The sequence below is a fragment of the Larus michahellis genome, chromosome 4 (genome assembly GCF_964199755.1).
Source record: "Larus michahellis chromosome 4, bLarMic1.1, whole genome shotgun sequence".
NCBI lineage: Eukaryota > Metazoa > Chordata > Aves > Charadriiformes > Laridae > Larus > Larus michahellis.
In genome coordinates this window covers 21,194,763-21,216,837 of record NC_133899.1, presented here as the reverse complement: position 1 = coordinate 21,216,837, position 22,075 = coordinate 21,194,763, and the positions used below count along the sequence as shown (strand labels likewise).

Here is a 22,075-nt window from a genome sequence, read left to right as displayed (position 1 = left end):
CGGAGCGCGTTTTCATTGGGCGAGCCGCCGCCGCGGCGAAAGGAGCGGGAGCTCGAGCGGATTCAAACAGGGTCGGAGGTGGGCGGGGCGTTGCCTTGCCATGGCGGCAGGCCCCTGAGGGAGCCGGCAGGGAGCCATGGGGGAGCCGGGCCCCATTGCCCCGCGGTGCTGAGGAGAAACCGGCCCCGTCGCCTCCCCCTGCTCCTCCGCGGCCGCCGGGGGTCCCGCCGGCCTCCCCTTGTGTCCTCTGGGGACAGCCTCTCGGGGGCAGAGCCGGTGGCAGGGTGCCCTCGTGTTGTCCCGAAGCCTTTTACCTTTTACAAGTACATTCTACCTTGTCAAAGTACATCATTCACCCGCTGGCCGCCTCCGGGGCAAACCCAGGCCCCTTGGAGAGGTGACATGATGGCCTCGGTGTACAGAGACAAATGTGCGTGTGTTGAACGATCGCTCTCTGCCAAGGTGGGGAAGAGGGGCGAGTGCCGCACTTCGGCCTTGTCATGGTTTGAGGAACCCATAACAATTTATTGTCGTTTAGACAATTACTCTGTCGCCTGGTGACCCCTCCCCACCTGGGAAGGGGAATTAGGAAAAAACAAGGAAACACAAGGACTGAAATATGAACAGATTTAATAGAATAAGACTAAATAATTAACATTAATAATAATAAAGAACCAGTACTGATCCCGATACCAATATAAACCACACGAGGACTATTCCCAGCCCGTTCCCCAGCAGAAGCCGTGCACTCCCCGCAGGGACAGCCAAGGTGGGACCCTGCGAGCGCTGCGGCTGCGGGAGGAAGGGAAGGGCTCAGGGCTGCGGCACCGGGGCGAGGAGTGCTCAGGATGGCAGCCATCAGGGGAGGGAGAGAGAGAGAGAGAGAGAGAGAACTCCTCAGCAAACTTCCTAATTTATACTGAATGTGCCGTTCATGGTATGAAATAACCCTGTTGGCAGCTTGGGGCAATGCCCAGGTCTCTCTTCCCCTCGTCCCCGCACCTCGAAAGCACTGAGACCTTGAAACCCGCACCCCAGAGCTGGCGATAAAGTAAATATCGTCACCAATTCAGGCACCGGAGTCTTCTGAAAGTGCAGTTTTCCCAGGCATTAGAAGAGACCATACTGAGAAGTAAAATTACTGAAAAAGAAATTAATCCTGTGTCACTCAAATCAGGACAGGAGGAAGCCCGCTGGTTTCCCTTGGTTGGCTTTGCAAGGCACCTGGCAGCTTGTGGGCACCCGACCCTGCTCTCTGCAGTTAAATTCCTTGGTTTCTGCTTTTCTCCAGGTCAGCCAGCGAGTCCACAATCTCTGCAAAACACAAGGATGGCGTTAATCAAAACAGAATATTTGTTGTAGGCTTTTTTCCCCTCTGGCCCTGATGAGAAGATAGCTCTCCCTCACTGATAAGATCTGGGACATGAAGTCCCTCTCTCCTCAGGCCAGCACCACGGGGCAGCCGTTAGCAGGGATGGCCCCAAGGAGACTCAGGTGAGCCCAAAGAGACGCAGCCATGTATACGGAGAGGTGCCTGGAAAGAGCTGTGAGAAGACATCCTTCCAGCTCAGCCCCACGCAGGCATGGCTGGGCATTGGATTAGAGAAATAAAGACATGCTGTATCATCAGGGCAGATTTGACAAGGTCTCTGATGAATTTTTGGCGTTTTACATTTCAGCCCAGGTGATTCCCTGCCACAGGGTCTGTCGGGAGAGGGAGGCACAGAGACCACGGCACATGGCCGAAGCTGGGTGGTTTCTTACGCACAGTCTCCACATCTCTTGTACGGAAACCATCCCCATGGGAGGGAGTGGATGAGACTGAAGGAAGCTTTCTCCACTTGGAGTGGTGAACTGAAGGAAGGGTACAATCCCTATGCCTTCAAGCACACTAGAAACGTTCTTCTCTCTTTTTCCTGCTGTTTCTGTTAAATCTTCTGATGGAGATCAATTATTTATCTCATCAGACCCTAGCCAATTTCATAAGCAGTGAAATCTTCCCCGCTGCAGAGCAGTTCCCAAGATTGCAATTTATTGCTCAAAGCCCAAGGCAGAAAACGTTCCTGCACCGGGTTGTGGCTGCTCCTCCAGCTTACAGGATCTACAGGACCTGAGTGGGGATTAACCCACACACCCCTGCTCCCAGTTCAGCTCTCCTCTGAGAGAAAAAGCTGACTTTTAGGTGATGTGAGATGAACAGCCTGGTAATAATGACAATAATAATTGTCAAGGCATGGATAAACCTTAACTCTATGAACCATCACACTACAGGAGAAAGAGAGGTCTGGTATTAGGGGACTCGTTAGCATAAGAAGGAAGGACAAGGAGTCATCTGCAAACACAAAGCCAGACAAATTCATATGGAAAATAAGGGGCAAAGTGACCCCTGAAGCAACTGATGGAGGGATACAAAGGCCTGTGGAGCATATGTCCGGGGTACTTGGGATACTTACCCTCCGCAGAAGGGCGTTGGGAAGGGTCAAAGGCCCGGCACCGGTCAATGACTTTCCGCAGGTCTTCAGGACAATCTTCCCCAACAGGATCCCGGTAATGGTGGTCGCAGATTTTCTCCATGATCTCCTGGGGGGTGCAGCCTAGACAACAGACATGCAAACGGGATTGTCAGGACAGAGCTCTGCTGCCAGAGGAGAGTGCTGGGGAGGAAACCCAGTGCCAGGAAACCCTGGCAAAGCCAGGCCAAGAGCATTCCTGCAGTTTATGGCATGGAGAAGCCAGCAGAGAAGCCACCCAAACTGTGTCTGCAAGGAGCCACCCTGTAATTGGCATGACACCATTGGGCTCCAGTGGAGCAAGGAGATGTGTTTATGCTTCAATGCACAGGAACATCAAATAGAGACAAAAATTACTCGCATGCTTGTGGTTTAAGCATGTCGCTGAAATGCCATGAAGCTGTTGTGCAGAGCTAGGTGCACCGGGGATTGCCACTGAGACCCACATGCCACGGAATGCTCCAGGAAGGAGCAGGGAGCATCCAACGCCAGCCAGCAGCCCCACCAGGCTGTGTGGCTTTTATACGGGGAATGAGATACAGCTGCCTCACCTTCAAATGGGATTTTGGAGGTCGCAATCTCCCACAGCACGATCCCGAAGCTGGAAGGAGACAAGCAAGAGTCTCAGCATCAATCCTACCGCCTTCTACTCCTTCCTAACGGAGGGGACTGTCGGGCTATGCCAACTGCAAACATGTGTCTGATTAAACCTGGCCTTTTCCATAACTCAACAGCTACTCTGCCCGACATCTGCCTGCTTATGGGCACCTCTACTGGGAGGGACAGACACACCTGTATATTTCACAGGGCCTCTTGTAGGGGTAGCTGCTTTCTTTCAGGTTCTCAGGGGCAACGTAAGCCAGCATAGAGACTTGTTTCCAGTTCTTCTTGGCTTTCCTCTTGATGGATGACTCTGTTTCACACAGCTCAAATCCCGACAGCTGATTGAGAGAATGAGAGAGAGAGAGAGAGGGAGAAGTGGTAGAAAAGCAGTCTGCAGAAATCTGTGGCACCGCTGGCCCAAGCTGGAGAAAAGAGAGCGAGGTGCCCTGGGCAGCAAAAGCCAAAACCCTAGGTGCAGACAGTTGAATTGCCCTAGCTTCAGCTCATCCCAGGGTGGATGGCTCAGAAACGCTCACTTTGCTGATGATAAAACAGATAATGATGAACTGAGATGTTAAGTGTCTAAGGTGACAGGGCAGATGACTCTACCCTAGCTGTTATTCTGGACCATCAAAATTACCTTTGGTGTAGGTAGGGGAGGACATCCACAAAAAACACGCAAAACTCCCAAAAGCCTCTCCAAGTGTGGTCCTTACCTTCACACAGTAATCCCCAGCCACCAGGAACTTGCTACTGCAGATGCAGCCATGGAGTCGGGACTTCTCCTCAGTCCAGTGCAACCTGCAGCCAGACAGAACCAAGGGCTGGTGATGGACCCATCCCCACCTTAAGTCTCCCTTTTTCCACATAGGGGACGGACTGACATGCACCTAGAGAAGCCATCAGCTCTTGGCTTGTCTTGGTGGAGCAACCCTGCCAAGCCAACCTTTCCGGCAGGTGCTGAAAGAGCTACTGTGGGCAAAATAATGAGCCTTGTGGATGAGCAGGGCCTGTAAGAAGAACTGGCCTTGCCATAGAGCGCTCCTGAAGCTGGCCTATGGGTACAGGGAAGGGGGTTTCTCCCTTCCAGGCCTTCACAAGCCAGATGTAGGGCCAGCAACCAGGGGAGGTGGGCACTACTGCATCCAAACTCACCACCTACTTCTTCACCAGCCTCCCATCCCAGTGTCCCGAGGTGATGGAAACAGTATATAACAGGATACCACCGCTTACCAATAGAGACCAGGAAGCTAAGCACGGCTTGTGGACCACCAAGTGGACTCACCGCTTTAAACAGGAGCTCACCTGTAAAGACCTCTGGCGGCTCCCAGGGCCATCCGAATGCGGACCTCCCAGGAGAGATGCCGTTGCTTGGTCAGCACATCCCGCAGTGTCCCGTGCTTACAGTACTCCATGACGATGGAGAAGCAGGGGCTCCCATCTGCAAGGCAAAACCGTGAGCATCCCACCTTGTGCCACCTCTTGGGAGGGGACCATAACAAACCATCTGCCACCAGCTAGCATCCAGGACAAGCAGGGGAGAGAAAGGGTGACATTAACCTGACACCTCCTACCTTTCTCCTCAATGCAGATCCCGTACATGCGCAGGATGTTTGGAGACTCAAACTTCTTCAGGGTCTGAATCTCCTTCTCAAAGATGTCCCTCACCTTCCTGCAGAAAGGGACAGCATGGTGAGGCCCACAGAGCAAGACGTGGTGCCGTGCCACCCTCCCCTCCTGGCTGCCCCATGTCTCTCCTGCCCAGAACAACTCACGCCGGGTCGGTGGTCAGCGGCCTCTTGAAGGTTTTGACGGCGACAGGGTACTTAAGGTACTCGCCCTCGTAGAGGTCATAGCTCTCCGTGTCCTGCAGGTGTCTGTAGAAGGTGAGGTGGTCCCGCTCGATCTCGGTGATGTCTTCTCTTTTACCAACATTGACCTTCTTCAAGGCTGCTCCCGCCATGCACCGGGAGGGAACGAGGGACATGTTAGGCGGGGCTTAGAGGGAAAGGACACAGTACACGGGGTGCCTAGAGGTGCAATGCTGACTTACACTCCATCACGCGCACAATTTTGTTGAGCTCATTTTGCATCCAGTCTACCTTGGTCTCCATACATTCCCTGTCGATGTAGATCTCCCCAGACACCTCTTTGGGCTGCTCAGTACCTGAGGAGAGAAATGTGCAGAGGTGGGGCCGGTGGATGAACATGCAGGAATGAAGTGGTTAGCTTTTCTCGTGGTTTAAATGTCTGCTTGGCTCTCCTTGACCATGGCCATCAAGACAAAGCTGGACAGCAGCTGCGGAGAGGTGCCAACCGCTGGTCTCAGGGAAAGAGGGTTTGCTAAATGCTCACTTACTTGCAATCACCTGGTCCAAGAAAGCCCTGTCGTCCCTCAGGTCCTCGGCGTCCTGCCTGCGACGGGTCTTTGCCTGGAAAGCCTCCAGGAAAGCTTGCTTCTGCTCTGCCTGCAGCAGGAGCGAGAGCCCCTGAGCAATGTCCTCCAGGCTCTCATTCACCCAGACGAACTCCTCACTGTTGCTGCGGGCTCTCAGGAACTTCTGTATCCAGCTGGTCTGGCTGTATTTCATCACCAGTTTCTGGGCTTCCCCCAGCACCCGGAGCAGCTTCTTCAACAGTTTCTCTTCATGGTGGGAGATGTGCTTTGGTGGATGAGCCTTGAGGATTCTCACAGGCTCCAGCAGGATCTGGATGCGCTCCACGAGGCGCTGGCACTGGTGCTTACAGCACTTCACCTGCTCGAATTGTGTGTGAATGGCCTGTGCCACAGAGAGGACCCTCTCCACAATGTCCATGGTTGTAGCAAAGGGCTTGGCCACTGGGGACACAAGCTGACGGTGTCGGGTGGAGGTGAGCCTCGGTCACCACTCGGAGATCAGCCGGATGCAGCTCTTCCACCCTGAAGAACAGCCTTAACATGGCACGCCGCCCTCCAGCTCTCCTAGAGCCCCTTAGATCTACTTGTGCTTTCTCTGCTTCGCCCGGCACCGTGGCCACTCATGGAGACCGGAGCGGGCGCTCGCAAACAGACATTGGGAGCAACAGTATTGACAAGAGATGTTTGGGCTTGGTTTACCTAAATTAATTTAGCATTAGCCATACTAGAGAGCTTATGCTCGGATGAGCGGGGTCAGCAATGACCCAAGGAGCATCCCCTGGGCAGTGCTCCCCCGGCACCAGCCCCACGCCACCCTGGGGTCTTGCCCATGGAGCATAAAGATCCTTTTTCCCTTCTAGCCAAGGTCTCTCCAAGTCATCTGATTCTGGAGAATGGCTTTGCATTTCAGTTTTCTAATTTAGGAGGTTTTGCATGCTTAATAGTCACTCAGGTTTTCTTCCCTACAGCCATAGAGGCCATAAATATCTTCTTTAAAAAACAAACAAACGAAATTTCTCTCAACTTCTGAAGTTAGGACTCAGAAGACACATCCCCACATAATAAATAATAAAAGCTGTCACAGCTTTTCACGCCTTCACGGCCCCGGCATCCCCCTACTTCCCCATATTTTCTTCTTGTAGCCCTGTATTGCCTGCTTAATATTTTAAATAAAACTCTTTCTACACGCTCAGCATCCCTGCAGGGACCGTCCCTGCTCCCCAGCCTGCGTCCAGGCAGCAGGGACAGAAAACTGCCCAGCTTGTGGGGAAATTGGCAGCAGCCACCCACGCTGTTGCTGAAACCAGCACTGAGAGAGGGTTGCCGGGATCCACCAGCTGGAAACGAGACAGAAACGCACCCAGAAACAAGCTGCTGCCACTGTCCCTTCCTCTTCAGGCTCTCTCCAGCACGGCCCCCATGGAAGAAGCTCGTCCTCTTGCTGAGAGAAATCAGCCGGGTTGACCTGGTCCCGCTTCGCTCGCCTCCGCCTCCTCTGCAGACTGGAGACGCAGGGCAGGACCAGGGCGAGTTTATAGGGCGCTTCCTCCGGCCACAGCTCCTGCGGGTGGCGGAAGGAGCGTTGAGCAACCCGCTGTGGCTTCCCATGCCACCCTGGCTCTCCGTTCCCAGAAAGCTGCTCGGGTTGGTGGAGGAAGGGGCCACGTGAGCCACGTCCCCCTGCACTGGGTTTTTCCAGCTGGAAGAAGGAATTGCCAGCAGGAAGAAGGGGAGGGGCAGAGGCTGTGCCCCCCCTCCCATATTGACACTTGCTGCTATTTTGAGCACCCCAACCCCTTCTGCTGTGCCGCCAACCCCAGCAAGGCTTGCCCAGCGCACTGTAATGCCCTGGGCATCAGCTCAGCGCCAGGCAGCAGGACCCTCCAGAGCACACCCATACCGCACCACCATGTCCTTCAGGACCTTCCACTCCCCTCCCCATCCCCGCAGCCCCAGGACCCCCCCAGCATCAAAGGAAGTGCTGGAAACGGCGTTTGACCTCTTTGGGGAGTGCAGGAAGTTTTGCGGGCGGCTTCGTCAGAGGGCCAGGCTGATTTTGAGAAGTTTGGGGCAGCACGTTATGCTGTTGCCCAACTTTGGAGAAGCGACGGGCGGCTCCCACCAGCTTCCGCTTACTGAGAACCCCGGGGTCACGCAGGTTTGTGGTGGTTCCCCCCTGCAAAGAGCATCTCCCGCACCACTACCGTGGTCAACAGCAAGGATTTCGTCAGCACGGGGAGCCAAGAAAGGTGACCGCAAGGGACTGTGGCACCAAGGGCCATCGGCACCTGGGAAGTGATGCACGGAGGGTGGGAGCAGCCCCGAAGGATACATTCGCCAGACCCTTTTTAAAAGGCTTTATTTTTTCAAAATATACAGTTTATTTACAATTGTAGTGTCTACAGTTTTATATATAACTTTATTCCAAACCTTTAAATATCCGCAGTAAACATTAGGAAAAAAAAAATAAAAATCACAGGATCAGCAAAAAAAAGGCATCTCGTAGCAATTCCGTTCATTGGAGTTTGAGTTTCAAGTAGCCAATGTCTACAAAAAACATGAACTTGATGAATCTGGCAGAGAAATATGGGTGCAGTGGTTAGAAAAAGGCAAAATCTGGACCTGCGGGACCCCCACCCCAAGGGCTGCAGGCTGGGAAAACCCCTGTGCTGGTTTCGGGCTGGGAGAAGGACCCAGGATACAGAAGCCCCTCGGCACGAATTAGGTGATGGGGTTAACTGCAGCATGTGGGACACCCCGGGGAGGGGGCACCCTGGGATGGCCAGGGGCTTGGGGAGGGGGGGGGGGGCTCCGGTGAGGTGCTGGGGCGGAGGAGGGCATTGGGCACTTCATCTCTCAGGCAGCAGATCTGCCTGCGCATCCGTGGCCTGGAGCGGGAGGGCGGCGAGGAAGGGGCAGGACCCCTCCAAGGAGCCCCACAACCTCCTCCTTCCCCTTTCCCCACATCCTCACCCCCCCCATTCCCCATGGGAGTGCCGCAGCTGGACCATGGTGTGCCACGGGGATGCTCCGGTGTGGGGCCACCGGTGTGGCACAGCCCCCAGGAGGGGGGCAGGGGCCAGCCGGCCTCGCTGAGGGCTGGGGAGGGACGCCAGCCCCAGCCTGGCAGGGACGGAGCCGGCAGCTGGGCGCCGCGCCGGGGCCGTCAGTCCTCTTTCTCAAAGGTCTCCTCGGGGATGAGCGTCCGGAAGGGGTGATCCCAGAAGCGGGTGCTGATGCCGAACCCTGCGGGCAGTGGAGAGAGCGCTGAGCCCATGGCACCGCGGTCACCAGGGTGCCGCTGGGGACAGGGCGCAGCTCGCTTGATGTTAACCGAGCTGGTGCCACCATCATCAAGACCAGCAGGGCTGGGGGCAGCCGGCACACGGGGCACATGGCTGGGATGGGACATCACCCAACTGGGCGCAAAGGTGACAGTGGCTGACAGCGACGCTGGGGCCAGGCCGTCCCTCTGGAGAGGGTGGCGAGGGAGGAGCGCCTGTGTTTCAGGGAGGGAGGAAGGCAAGGAGAAGGTGAGGAGAAACAGCAGAGGGAGCAGAAGGAGCTTGCTGGGCCATGCCACCAGCCCCAGCTTATCTGGATGGGGCGTTTTCTCCTAGGAAACCGGGCAAAGGGCAGGTTGAGCAAGCGCTGAGCTGGTGAAGGTGTGGGGCGGACCAGGGGAAGCCCGGGGCCTCACCCTGCACCCGCCAACGCCTCCCGGCAGGAGGAGATGCTGCCCCAGGCACCCACATCCCAGCACCACTGGGGTTCTGCCTCCGCCCTGGCATCCCCGGGTGGCATCGGTGCCCGCCGGCAAGGTGGACTGCTGCCTTCGCCCTGGTGCCACGCCGGCACCCTGTCCTCAACCCCGGGGGGCTGAGAAACGCGCCCCATGGGGCTGCAGCACCTGGTACGTTGCTTCCCCAGCACCACGGCTCTTGGGTTTTCCCCCCCTCAAATCCCAAACGCCAAATATTTCAGAGCATCAGCCACACACCCGCAGGGCAGGCTGGGCTTCGACAGCCCTCTCTCCCACCGGCACGCAGGGGGGAAAGGCAGCGCTACCTGATTTTTGGTGTTCAAAGTGGTGCTTGACGTGATAAGCCTTCAGCCCGTACAGGTAGGTGCCTTTCTTCGGTGAGCCGTAGTGCAGGTAATAGTGCATCATGTCGTAGATGACGTAGCCGCAGAGCCCCCCGACGAACACCGAGAGCCCCAGCACCTGGGGCAGCATGAGCTGCAGGATGCCGTAGAAGAAGGCCATCACCAGCGAGGCCGGCACAGGAGGGAAGACCAGGCGGGAGCTGTCGAAGGGAGACTGGAAGCGAAGAAGGACAGTGGGACAGGCAGCTCTCAACTCACTCTGCATCCCCCACCCCCCAGAACATCCCTGCACTGGGAACGCCCATTCGGGAAAAGCCAACACCAAGAAACTCTCCCCAAAAGATGGACCCAGCGGCAAGAGCAGCCCCTCGCCCACGCCAAGGTGGCCGGGCAGCTGGTGGCTTTGGCCGGCGGGTCCCCGAGCTCCACAGGGATGTTTCCTCCAGCGAAGCTAGAGGGAGCCCATGGTTTTTTTCCGTCTTTCCCCTCGCCCAACTGGAGCTTGCAGGTTTAACTCCAGCTCCTCCGAGCCCGTCTTGCAGCCCTCGCCGGTATTAGGTAAGGGCCCCCGCTCGGGGCGAAGATGCCACGAGTCACGTTGAACAGGCACAAACAGGCTCCGCCTGAGCAAAGGCCACCGTTCCCACGGCCCGGCGGGCGCCGGCGGAGGCGGGAGCTGCGACTCACCTTGTGGTGCTGCCCATGCAGCAAGAAATGCAGCGTGATGAGATAGTAGTTACTAGCGGGTGGCTTCATGTGGAAGACAAAGCGATGGATGAGGTACTCTAGCAGGGACCACAGGAACATCCCCAGGAGGAAGATGAAGGGGAAGTAGTATTTGTGGACGGGGATGGAGTACTCTACACAAGGAGACGTGCAGCAGTCAGCAGGACAGGCCGGGTGGGGGTGCTCTTAGCCATCGCCATCCTCCCATCGGCAACCGGGCGAAGCTCAGCTCTCCGTCCCTCGCACCTCTCATCCTCCCGTCGGCATCCAAGAGAAGCTCGGCTCTCCCTCCCTCGCACCTCTCATCCGCCTCCCGCCCCGAGCTTCCCCGGGGAGCTGCCTTCCCAAGCACCGCTCCAAAACACTTTTTTTTTTTTTTTCCTTCCATTCCCATTAATTTACGCTCTTTATGGAAATAGTCAGCTCCTCGCTGACGCAAGGAGTCGGCAAGGGGGGCATCTCCTGCATCCCAGATGCCAAGGGGGGCCTGGACGTGCGCTCCAGGGACGGCCCTGTCCTTACAAAGCTGCTTTGCCCACCAGAAGGCGGCAGGAGGGACCTTATCTGCGCAGGCAGAACTCGTGACAGTTAAAAGTGTGTTGCTGGCATTGTTTCCTTTTTATTTTGGGGGAAAAAGGCTAGGTTTGTTGGGCACTTTCCCCCGCAGAGCATTTTTCAGCCACCTCCTCCTTTCGGAGGCAGCTGCCAGCCCTGCATCCTCGCTAGCAGAATTCAGATCCTCCACCTAAATGTACTCGGTTTTTTTGGGGGGGGGAAACAAAAATAAAAAATAATCCTTTGGCAGCAAGGTGCCGAATGCCGCAAGGAACAGGGTGCAGCGGGCGCTCCACCCCGCAGCCGGGCACAGCTGGCACCGGGTGGCACCTTGCAAAAAAAATAGGGAGCCCAGCAGAAAAAGAAGGCAAAAAAAAAAAAAAAAAAAAGGGAAAAGAAAAAAAAAAAAGCAGCACAACAAAGAAGACAGCCTGACCCGGCCACGCTTGTTATTCCCGGGGGAGCAGACAGTGGGAGATTCAAGGGCAGGCGCTCCGGGCAAACAAGCCCCGCACTGTGCGATGCCGACGGCGCTGAGAGCCGGGTTTGTTCGCCCGCTGCGTGGCGGGCACCCAGCCGCGGCCCAGGGTGGGTGTCAGCGGGGAGTGGCACGCACCCCAGTGCCGGTGGGCATCGGTTTTGGGGAAAGGGAGGCAAGAAGGAGCAGGCGACACCTCGGGCCAGCGAGTTCCCTGCCTCCATCCACCGCCCCTCCCCGGGGGACCGAATGGGGTGGGCGAGAGGAGAGGATGGAGGTGGCTGAGCTCAGGGTTTTGAGCAGCGCGGGCGGCTTCGTGCAGGGGACATGCCGGTGGCCGCGGGGACAGGGGCTCGCCCGCTGCTCTTGCATGCGGCTCACGGTGAGCATGCACGGGAGGAGGGATGGGGAAGGGATGCAGTGGTCTCCCCCTGCCCCTGGGCATGACGGGGAGGGGACAGAGAGCCGAGCCCAAAGGCTTTGCCGCCGCTCATACCTGTGGTGAAGGAGGAGAAGAGCCTGGTGTTGCCCTGGGCGAGGGAGGTGTAGCTGACCCAGCTGAGATAGAGCACCACGGGAGCCCACACCATGAACACCACGTACCTGCGGGGCAGAGGGGGTGTCAGAGGGAGTGTGAGACAGCCCCCCCTCCCCGCCGGAGGCACCGGCCAGGGCACGGCGCAGACCCCCGGGGGCTCACCATGCCGTCTTGGAGAAGTACTCGAGGATATCCGAATGGAAGAGGCGGATGGGCCGATCCACAGGCTGGTGCACCCACTCATCATACTTCTCCCCCAGGTAGCCCACTTGCCACAGCAAGGGCTTCTGCCAGTCTACCAGGTCCTGGGGGAGCAGACAGCGGTTGTACCCCTGCGGGACCCACACACCACCCCGGTACCGGGCACAAAGCTGTGGCGCTTCTGCATGATTTTGGGCTGCAAACCCCTTCCCGTGCCCCACGAGCAGCTGCTTCTTGCTCCAAACAGCCCCAAGCTCCCCACCAGCAGATCCACACCCACATCACCCCCATCCATCCACCCACCCACGCGGGGCCAAGCTCGCCCCCGTGCCACCGGGTACCTGCCAGCGGCTCAAGGTGAAGGTGGCTGTACCCAGACCTGGCACAGCATCAGGCCCTGATAACCGAGGCTTTTTCGCCTCCCTGTGGGGAGCTGCCAAGATAAGATAGTGAGCAGCGATACCCCCCGCTCGCCAGCCCTGCCAGCAAGCCGCCGGTAGGACACGGAGCCCATCACCGTGGCATTACCCTGCCCAAGGGCTTTTCTCCTTGCAGAGAGGGGCGGCCGCAGCCATTCGAGCGCTCCGGCGGCGAGGAGCGAAGCAAAAGGTGATGGGGAGCAGGGATACAGGGTGGGAACGCAAACGCCAGCCGCCGCTGCAAGCGCATGGCTGCATTCCGAGCACGAAGGGACCCGTGCGGGCGTGCATGTCTGCGCGGGACAGAAATAGAGAGACCCAACCTGCAGCACCGCCTCTGCCGCCGCTCAGCATCCCCGGACACGTCTTCCACGGGCCCGGCCAGATAAGGTGGTTTCTTGGTCGCACCCCTGCCCCCGGGACAGAAACCGCACTCGCCTGGCCGAGCCCCGCGCCTGGCAGCTCTCCATCGGCCCTCCTGCACCATGCCGCACCGGTGCGGCAACGCCGGCACCCAGCGCCATGCCACCGGTCATTTGGCAGCGGTGGTGGTGGGAAATGGCTCGGTTCGGGGCGTTTCAGGGCAAGGAGCCGAGGTGGCCGTGGGTATTTTTGGGGCTCTGCTGCAGGCAGGGATGGAGGTGATCGCCCCGGGAGGGGAAACAACTTCAGCCGGCAGCGGGTGCATGGGAATAGAGATGGAGAAGGGACGGAGACACCCTTCGTCGGGGAGGCAGGGGAAAAGTTAGAGCGAAAAAGGTCACTTTGGGGTGGCAGGTTTGTTTTTGAAGGCGGTCAGCGGTGAAATATTAAGATGTGGGGGGGTGGGGGTGTGAAAGGTGTTCTCCTGCTCAAAAAAAAAAATAATCCTTTTGCAAGATACCCACGAGATTTGGCCGTGCCCTTGGCGGCCAGACGGTGCCACGGAAGGCAGGGACATCCAAAGGCACCTTGGGGACAAATGCCTGCTCCCATGGCGTGCTCGGAGAGGAGGTGGCAGGGCAGGGAACACCCTGCACGCACGGGGAGCACCGTGCCCGGGCCGGGGCATCCCTTTAGCGCTCATTACCTGTGCTCACTCAAGAGGGAAAAATGAAAAAAATAAACAAAGACATCACGGGGAAAAAAAAAAACGAATAAAGCAAGCAAGGTGTGGCTTGGCAGCGCCTCCCGCTCGAAGGGCACAGCCACTGTCAAGAGAAAGCCATCGCCGCCCGCGCAGGAGCCTGCCGGCATGGCTGCGCCTGGGCAATAAATTCATGCCGGCTGCTCCGGGAGAAAGGGCAGGAGCAGCCGGATCAGCTCCCATCCCTCCCGGCATCCCTCCCACACCCAGCAGAAAGCTGGCGCTCATGCAGGGAAGAGGGGATCCAGTCTCCCCCCACCCCCCCCAGAGCACTCCGGCAAACAGCGTGCCGGAGAAAACCCTGGCTCTGACCTTCTCCTCATCCACCGATTTGCAGCGGGGATCCATCTGCGATGGGGTCTGGGCTGCAGCCTGCACCTGCTTCTCATCCACCGGCTCGGGGTCGCTCTGGAAAGAGAGGGGAAAACCCCAGGGTGAAGCACCGGTGGCAGACACGGCTGGGGACGGGGGTGGCCATGCCACCTAGGGGCACGGGCAGAGCAAGCTCGCGCCCGCCTGCTAAATAAATAAGGGAAAAAATCCGATGAATTTAAGTCAGACAGTTCCTGCAGAGCCGGTTCCCGAGGGATGCGGCTGCCTGCGAGCTCTGCTGCGCTGCCAACCTTGCACCACACATCGCGTGCTCAGGTTTTTTTTTGGAAAACCCCCACCAAGCCCAATTTTCGGACCACCCCACCGCGCTTATGGTGCTCTGAAACGCCCTGGGCCAGCCCTTCCCCTCGCAGATGGGCAGTGCCACGGCACCGCTCACCTTCCCTGGGGCCAGCAGCCCGGTGAGCACCAGCCGGAGCCAGCGCCTTTGCTGGAAAAGCCACTGGCATCGCCAGGTTAGCGCTCACAACGCCGGCGCTGGGCTACCTCCTCTCCACCCGGCTAAGCCCAGCTTGGTGTTTCGGTCCTCGAGGGAGCTGGGCTGCTGGCAGCTGGGAACGCGGGACGGCCGGTGCCACCACCCTGGATCCGGGCATGGAGCAAGGAAAAATCACAAGTTGCCCCAGGGCAAAAAGACAAAGTGGCCTTTGCATGGCGGTGCTGGGCCGGGCACCTTCGCCACGGGCCACGCGAGGTGTGGTGGGGGTCTGGTTTTGGCTAGAGAGGGCACACCAAAGCCAGGGGGGGGAACGCGCCGGTGCGGCGGCGGTGGGATGGAGCCCGGGCTGCCGTCCCGCTGCCAGGGCTGGCGGAGAAACAGGAGAAACCGGCCTCGTCTGATGCTTGGAAGCAAATGCGCTGCCGGCTGCCAGCACCGGCCTCCTTCCACGGCCCTGCCAGCTCCGGCGCCGGCCCTGCCGCCGGCTGGGGGGCTTGGCGAGATGGCAGCTTGCCCATGCAAGCCCCCAGCCGGCCGTGCCCCCCGGCTGGCCGGACAGGACGTGCCAAACATGCCTTTTCTCCCGCTTTGTCACCTTGAGTTACCCATTAACCCAGCAGCAGGGTACGGCACGGCCCGGCAGCCCCGGCACAGCAATGCCCGCCGGCGCTCCCAGCTGTGCTGCTTGCAGGGAGGAAAGGTTTTCTCCTGGCAGCCGGGGATGCTCTCCCTGCTGCTCCCATTCCCTTCAATCCCGTCACATCCTGGTTAGGGAATAACCCCGTGCCGGAGGAGCCAGGATGCAGGAGGAAGGGTGTCACCTCGCTGAGGACAGACAGGACTTTACTCCGTGCCGTGCTCGTGACGCCGAGGCAGGGCCCGGGCGCTGTTTGCCGACACCAGGCACTCCTTGCCGGCCGGGCTCCCACCCCCTTTCCTAGGCTAGCCAGATTTCAAGCCTCATCCCACTGGAACGGGAGCTGCACTACCCAGCCCCGAGGGCAGGGCAGGGGACATTTCCAGCCAGGCTGGACCTGAGCAGGCACCAATTTTACCACCGATGCCATGAAGCACTGCTCCTCCCTCTGCAAGTGTCGTGTCCCCCCCCCGCCGATATTTTCAGCTTTGCACTCTCCGTCCTCCAGCCAGACATCCCAAAACCCCGGGAGAGGCTGGATGCCTGGAAAGCCAGCCGAGGATGGTCAAGTTACGGTTTTGCCTCCTCCCCAAAGTGGGTGCTTTGGAAGGAAATTGGGCTTTAAGAAATGGCTTCTCCATCCCCTGAGGAACGAGCCCACCTCAAGGCTTGCCCCCGCAGCCTCGCCAGCAGCAGGAAGGATGCTTAAGAAAGCCGGGCTGGTGCAACACCCTGGCACCTCTCCTCCCCTTTCCGGAATGTCCACGTGCCCCCAATTCCGCTACCCACGGATGCCCGAGCACCGCGCTGCGGATGGAGGCTTCCCTGTGCCCCCAGGGCGGGGAGGCAGACGGAGGGCTCGGACCCCACCTTGCCAGCAGCACCCGGCATGGGGAGGGATGGGTGCCACTGGTGAGGTGCCATCACCCTGCGTGCTACGGCAGCACCCCTCCAGCCTCGCCTGAGTCACCTCCTCCTCCCCTTCCTCGGCCGGGGAGCAGGAGGAAGGCTCTCCTCTTGTTCACCCCGGGGTTGGCACCCAAAGGACCGGCCGGGGTGTGAGCCATGCCTGCGTGCCCCAGCTCGCTCCCCGGCGCGGTGGCAAGCTCCTGCCTGCCCCGAGCATGCAGGGACCTGGCAGGGACTGAGCCCCACCGGCACCCGGAGCGGCGCTGGGGCTTCTGCCCGTCCTCCTCCTGCAAATAAAAGGCAGGTTGGAAGGAGGCTGAAGGGGTCTTTGCGAGTGCCGGTTGCCCATGGGTGATGCTGATGCAGCCAAGCCGTCCCCTGGGCAAACAGGTCCTGCCAGGAGAGACACGCAAGAGGCCTGATGTAACGAAGGGAAAGTTAACGCCTATGAAAGTGCCGCCTTCCTGTGCCGCCGCCCCGGCGAGCGGCAGCACCGGCGAGGTGTCAGCTCTCCTGCCGGTAGGCAACAGGGCCAAACACCCGCGGCACGGCACCAGGCGGTGACCAGGTGGCCCGGTGCCACCTGCCTCCGAGCATCCCACTGCCCTGCGGGGAGCACGGCGATGGTCCGGTGCCCGCTGTGCCTCCCCGCGCCAGCGCTCGGAGTGTTAACAGCAAACCACAATACGGACAGGAGGGAGGGTCCCATGTGCCTGGGGTGCAGGAGGAGCTGGAAACCCTCCCCCCGGCTGACACGGGGTGATGCCGCCGCTCCACCAGCAGCCCCAGATCCCCATTTTCCACCTGTGCCCATCTGCCCAGCGAGTCAAACGTGCGCCCTGCCGTGCCCCTCCAGCACCTTCCTTGAGCTCCAAAATGGCTCGATTTGCTGCTGTCCTCATGGGACAAAGCCGCGTCGGGCATTCAGGCTCTGGCACGTAGCAGGAGGACGTCCCCAGGAGGGGCAGGGAGCCCAGGGGAGGTCCCCACCCATGGTGGCACGCTCCCAGCATCGCCATCCCACCAGCATGGCCGTCCCCAGCTCGTGGAGCCCCACAGGGCTGCGTCTCAGCCCATTAAACACCGGGCGCAGCAAGGAGGTAGAAGGTAACTTATCCCTATAATAATGATAAAAAAATAAGCTGCTTCTTGTTACAACACCGAAGGACACGCGAGCGCCTACGTGGAAGTGAGCTGGGGCTGGGATGGAGAGCCAGGACAAGCCCGACACGCGGTGCGAGGAAGGGGAGGACACCAGCCCCGAGAGAAACGGGGGATTTACGGTGACTCAAGGCCACGTCACACACCCCAGAGAGGCGGTGATGAAAGTCTCTCATTGCTTAAATTTGGAGGGGTAATTAGATGATCCAGTTTCCCTCTAGCGAGGCTGTGAAAATCCACCGTCTAGTTTAGGTAATTATGGCTTCTCCCTTTGATCTCCCCTATACGTTCTGTTTGCATAGATAAAAAGTTTGGGGGTTAATTTGTCCGCAGCCAAACGGGGCTGGGTGACGCGGAAGAGGGACCTGCGGCCGAGGGATGGAGCTGAGCTCCCAGGAGCTGGAGGAAGGGGAGTCGGCGCGATGAAGGCCGGCTCTCATCTTCCCCATCGCCTCTCCTGCATTAACACGTATTTTCTTTAACTCATTTGCAAAACCCTCCAAGTCGCCTGGGTGTCAGCGTGGGGGGGGGATGATGCTGGATGCCTGCGTGGCTCCCGCATCCCTCGGCGTGGGGACGGTGGCATAGCCATGGGGGTCTGGAGCCACATCGTGGCACGGGTTTGATGCAGCCCTGGGACCTCTGAGAGGCACCGGGGGTCGGGAGCCGGATCGGGGCAATGCGACACCTCCTTTGAAGAACTGCTTGGGGTACGGCTGCCCCAAAGCAGCCAAAGCAGGAGCCCAAGCGCCACCAAGGGCGTTGACTCCCCCCCCCCCATCTCCCTCCAACGGGGATTTTTGGGGGCCGGCAAGCCCGGCAGAGCAGCTCACGCGTCAGGTTCACGCTGGCAGCAGCCTTGCCATGCAGCAGGCAGCTCTTTTCCCTCCTCCTGCCCGCTGTGTTATAGCCCGGGATGGTTTATCTCGTGCCAGGCAGTGTCTGATCTCCCTGCGCCCCGGCGTTATCACACCGTGTATTTGCATTGGGACAGTGGGGTGGCAATTCCCTTCGGTGCAGGCTGCAGCACAAGAACTCGTTTGTCCGGTACCTTCCTTCGCCCCAACCTGTCGGGCTCGTCACGCCTGCCAGGAGGAGGAGGAGGAGGAGGAGGAGGAGGAGGAGGAGGCAGCAGCAGCGGCAACCAGTGTCCCAACAGAGGAGGTGCCATCGCCGGGATCCGGGGAAAGTGCGGGCATCGCACTGAGGCTGAACAAAGCCCCATCTGTGGCGCTGCAGCCGATGGAGGCTGCGTCGCGGGGAGGAGGAGAACCAGGGAGTGCAAACATCAGTGTGGAGGGACCCGCCGGTCACCGACCCTGCCGGGGTGTCCGGAGGGGACAAATGGCCACTGGGGCTGGCAAAGGGGGCTGGGCTGGCCCCGCTGCTCGGGCGTCCTGCCCACGGCGTGCCGGTGAGGGCTGGGAATGGGGGCGGCAGCACCCAGTGCCATGCTGCCTCCTGGAAGTTCACCCGGCGGCGGTGGCGGCACTTGCCAGGGTGTTTTGCCTTCTGCCTGGGCTGAGCACGGGGCTGGCATGGCAAGGATGGTGCTGAGTCACAGCCACCCTTGCCCCATGCTGGGACAGTTAGGGAGGTGGCCGGGCTCCTCTTCCCGGCAGCGGCCGCCCATCGCTGGTGAGCCCCGGTGCCCAGCACAGCACCCCGGTCCCTGGCCGAGCGCCAGCGGTGCCAGGGAGGGCATCCTGCTTCTTCGCCCACCCCCTGCCACACGGCCCTGCTCAAACCGACCCCGAACTGCGTGTCCCCACCTCCTGCCCCACTCCGGAGACCCCAGTGGCTCCACGCCGCGCTGGGGCGAGCCATCAGCCCTGCCTCCCAGCACGGGGACATGGCGGGATGCGAGTGTGGGGTGGGACCCCACAGGTACCAGGCTCTGTGCACCTGGGACACGGTCCGTCTCAGGTCCGGAGGAGCCCGGACCATATACGTCTCTGGATCCTCTGCATCTCAGGCCCCACAGACCCCACCCCATAGATGCTGGCAGCCCCACAGACCTCCCCAGAGCCATCGTGCCCCCTGCACCTAGGACCTCTGCACCCCATGCGCCTCAGGCGTCATCCGTGCAGGACCCTGGGAGCCTCCAACACCCCCTGCCCCATACAACCCCTCGTGCCCCATACAACCCCGACCCTCCACAGCTGGGACCCCCGAGCGTGCCGTGCAGCTCAGGCCCAACGCCCACCACATCCCATAGGGCTCAGACCTGGACCTGGGTGCCCTATACACCCTATATGTGCCCCAAAGACTCCATGCCACATACATCCCAGACCCCATGCAACCTCTGCATGCCCTGTACAGCTTGGACCCTGAGGAGCCTGGACCTGGGGTGACCTATAGACCCCACAGGGCTTGGACCCTGCACAGCCCATGCCCAGGGTGCCCTATAGACCCCGTATGGCTCAGACCCTGTGCACCCCAGAATTGGGGTGCTCTATAGATCCTGCACTGCTCAGATCCTGCCCAGCCCGGACCTGAGGTACCCTATAGACTCTGCACACCCTGGACCAGGGACACCGCAGATACAGGACACCCTATAGACTCCATACACCCTGGATCTCACCCAGCCCTATAGACCCTGTATATCCTGGACCCAGGACACCCTGGCTTTGGGGTACCCTATAGACTCAGCACACCCCAGAACCTGCCCAGCCCAGAACTGGGACACCCCGGTCCTGGGGCAACCCTATAGACTTTGTACAACTGGAGACACACCTGACCCTGTATATCCTGGACCAGGGACACCCTATAGACTGTACAACCTGGTCCTGGGGCACCCTACAGACTCTGCACACCCTGGATCCCACCCAGCCCGGACCCAGGACACCCTATAGACCCTGTATATCCTGGACCCGGGACACCCCATAGACCCTATGTATCCCGGACCTGGGGCACCCTATAGACTCTGTACATACTGGATCCCACCCAGCCTGGCCCTGGGACACCCTATGGATTCTGTATATCCCAGACCCGGGACACCCCAGCCCTAGGGCAACCTATAGACTCTGTACAACCCAGGACACCCTGGTCCTGGGACACCCTACGGACCTGGTATATCCCAGACGTAGGGACACCCTATGGACCCGGTATATCCCGGACCCGGGACACCCCGGCCTTGGGGCACCCTGTAGACTCTGTACAACCCGGAACACCTCGGACCCGGGACACCCTATGGACTCTGTATATCCCAGCCCCGGGGACACCCTATGGACCCTATATATCTCGGCCCCGGGACCCCCCGGCCCCGGGACCCCCCGTAGCCCCCGCAGACGCCGCGTCCCGCCCAGCCCGTCGCCGCGGGTACCTGCTCGTCGCCGCTCTCCATCTCCCCCAGGTAGTACTGCTCCAGCCAGCGGCGGGCGTTGGCGGAGTGCCGGTGGGGGGGCCCGTCCAGCGCGGCGCTCACGTCGGTGCCGGCCCGGCTCCGCAGCAGCTGCTCCCCCCCCGGGTGCAGCCGCACGAAGCCGCTCAGGTCGTAGAGGCGGCGGCGGCAGCGGACCAGGCAGGCGCCCTGCGCGCAACGCGACCGCACCTCGGCGGCGCTGAAGGAGCGCGGGGGCGCCGCCATGGCCCCGGCTCCCCCCGGGACGTCCGTCCGTCGGTCCGTCCGTCGGTCGGTGCCGCCGCGCTGTGCCCGCACCTGCTCATCTGCATACATGCATATGCCGCGCGCCGCGCCACGCCCCCCCCACCCCGCCCTGGTTGGGTGGGGACGGAGCGGGGGGCGGGGATTGGGCGGGGATTGGGCGGGGGGGCCCCGCCCCCGCGGCAGGTGGCCTCGGGGAGGGGGGGGGGAATGGGGAACCCACGGCGGGGGGGCCGTGGGGGGAATTGGGGCCAAAAGCGGGGGTGAATGGGGGGGTACGGGACACCCACGGGTGGGGGAGTGGGGGCAGATGGGGGCGCTGAATTGGGGGTACGGGGCACCCACGGGTGGGGGAGTGGGGGCAGATGGGGGGGCTGAATTGGGGGTACGGGGCACCCACGGGTGGGGGAGTGGGGGCAGATGGGGGGGCTGAATTGGGGGTACGGGGCACCCACGGGTGGGGGAGTGGGGCCAGGTGGCGGGTGAATTGGGGGTACGGGACACCCATGGGTGGGGGAATGGGGGCAGGGGTGGGGGGCTGAACTGGGGGTACGGAGCACCCACGGGTGGGGGAGTGAAGGCGGGGGGGGAGGAGTGGGGGGGTACGGGGTACTCACAGGTGGGGGAGTGGGGGTAGGGATGGGGGGGGTGGGGGGGTACGGGGCACCCGTGGGTGGGGGAATGGGGGCAGGTGGGGAGGCTGAATTGGGGGTATGGGGCACCCAGGGGTGGGTGATGGGGGGAATGGGGGCAGATGGGGGGGCTGAATTGAGGGTATGGGGCACCCATGGGTGGGGGAGTGAGGGCAGGTGTGGGGGGTGAATGGGGGGGTACAGGGCACCCATGGGTGTGTATGGGTGCCCCCCCTATGGAGGGGGGAAGCAGAGTATGAGCATCCTCGAGGGAGGGATGGGGGGTACATGGGCACCCCGGGGGGTTAGTTGGGGGGTGTAGGGCAACTCAGGGAGTTATGGGGGGGGAATGGGGCACCCTCGGGGGTATCACCATTCCCAGGCCCCCCCCCCCCCAGCTCCGTGGTGGCCAGGGCAGAGGCACGCCCAGGCCCTGCTCAGAAACCCCCGAAGAGAGTGGGGTCCCTCCGGGGGTCCCTCCTGGGGCCACCCCCCCGCTGTGGCGCTCCTCGCTGCGAGGCGCTACGTCCCCCCCAGCTGTTTGCAGGTTTATTTCAATATTTAATTAAATTTCACGCATGCAATTAGCCCGGGGGGGGGGACGACACAGGACGCTGAGCAACGCCAAATCCCCCC

The 22,075-nt window shown here is 60.5% G+C and overlaps 2 protein-coding genes across 3 annotated transcripts; both read right to left on the bottom strand.

Annotated features, from left to right (window-relative positions):
- Positions 1-613: 613 nt before the first annotated feature.
- On the bottom strand, positions 614-7,134 carry MLKL (mixed lineage kinase domain like pseudokinase). Of its 2 annotated transcripts, XM_074586879.1 has the most exons (11): positions 6,872-7,134; positions 5,473-6,033; positions 5,167-5,280; positions 4,889-5,063; positions 4,688-4,785; positions 4,419-4,554; positions 3,830-3,914; positions 3,303-3,451; positions 3,062-3,111; positions 2,454-2,594; positions 614-1,314 (listed from the first exon to the last, which is right to left on the bottom strand). In XM_074586879.1, exons 2-11 carry the CDS (start codon positions 5,927-5,929, stop codon positions 1,262-1,264), a joined length of 1,458 nt encoding a protein of 485 aa, XP_074442980.1. In that variant the 5' UTR covers positions 5,930-6,033; positions 6,872-7,134; the 3' UTR covers positions 614-1,261. The 2 variants fall into 2 exon arrangements, with proteins under 2 accessions (XP_074442980.1, XP_074442981.1); XM_074586880.1 differs by having other exon boundaries at positions 5,473-7,132.
- A 719-nt stretch (positions 7,135-7,853) lies between these two features.
- FA2H (fatty acid 2-hydroxylase) lies at positions 7,854-20,851 on the bottom strand. Its single transcript, XM_074583272.1, has 7 exons — positions 20,526-20,851; positions 13,974-14,069; positions 12,078-12,220; positions 11,874-11,980; positions 10,306-10,478; positions 9,580-9,832; positions 7,854-8,757 (listed from the first exon to the last, which is right to left on the bottom strand). Exons 1-7 carry the CDS (start codon positions 20,787-20,789, stop codon positions 8,678-8,680), a joined length of 1,116 nt encoding a protein of 371 aa, XP_074439373.1. The 5' UTR covers positions 20,790-20,851; the 3' UTR covers positions 7,854-8,677.
- Between the last annotated feature and the right edge of the window lie 1,224 nt (positions 20,852-22,075).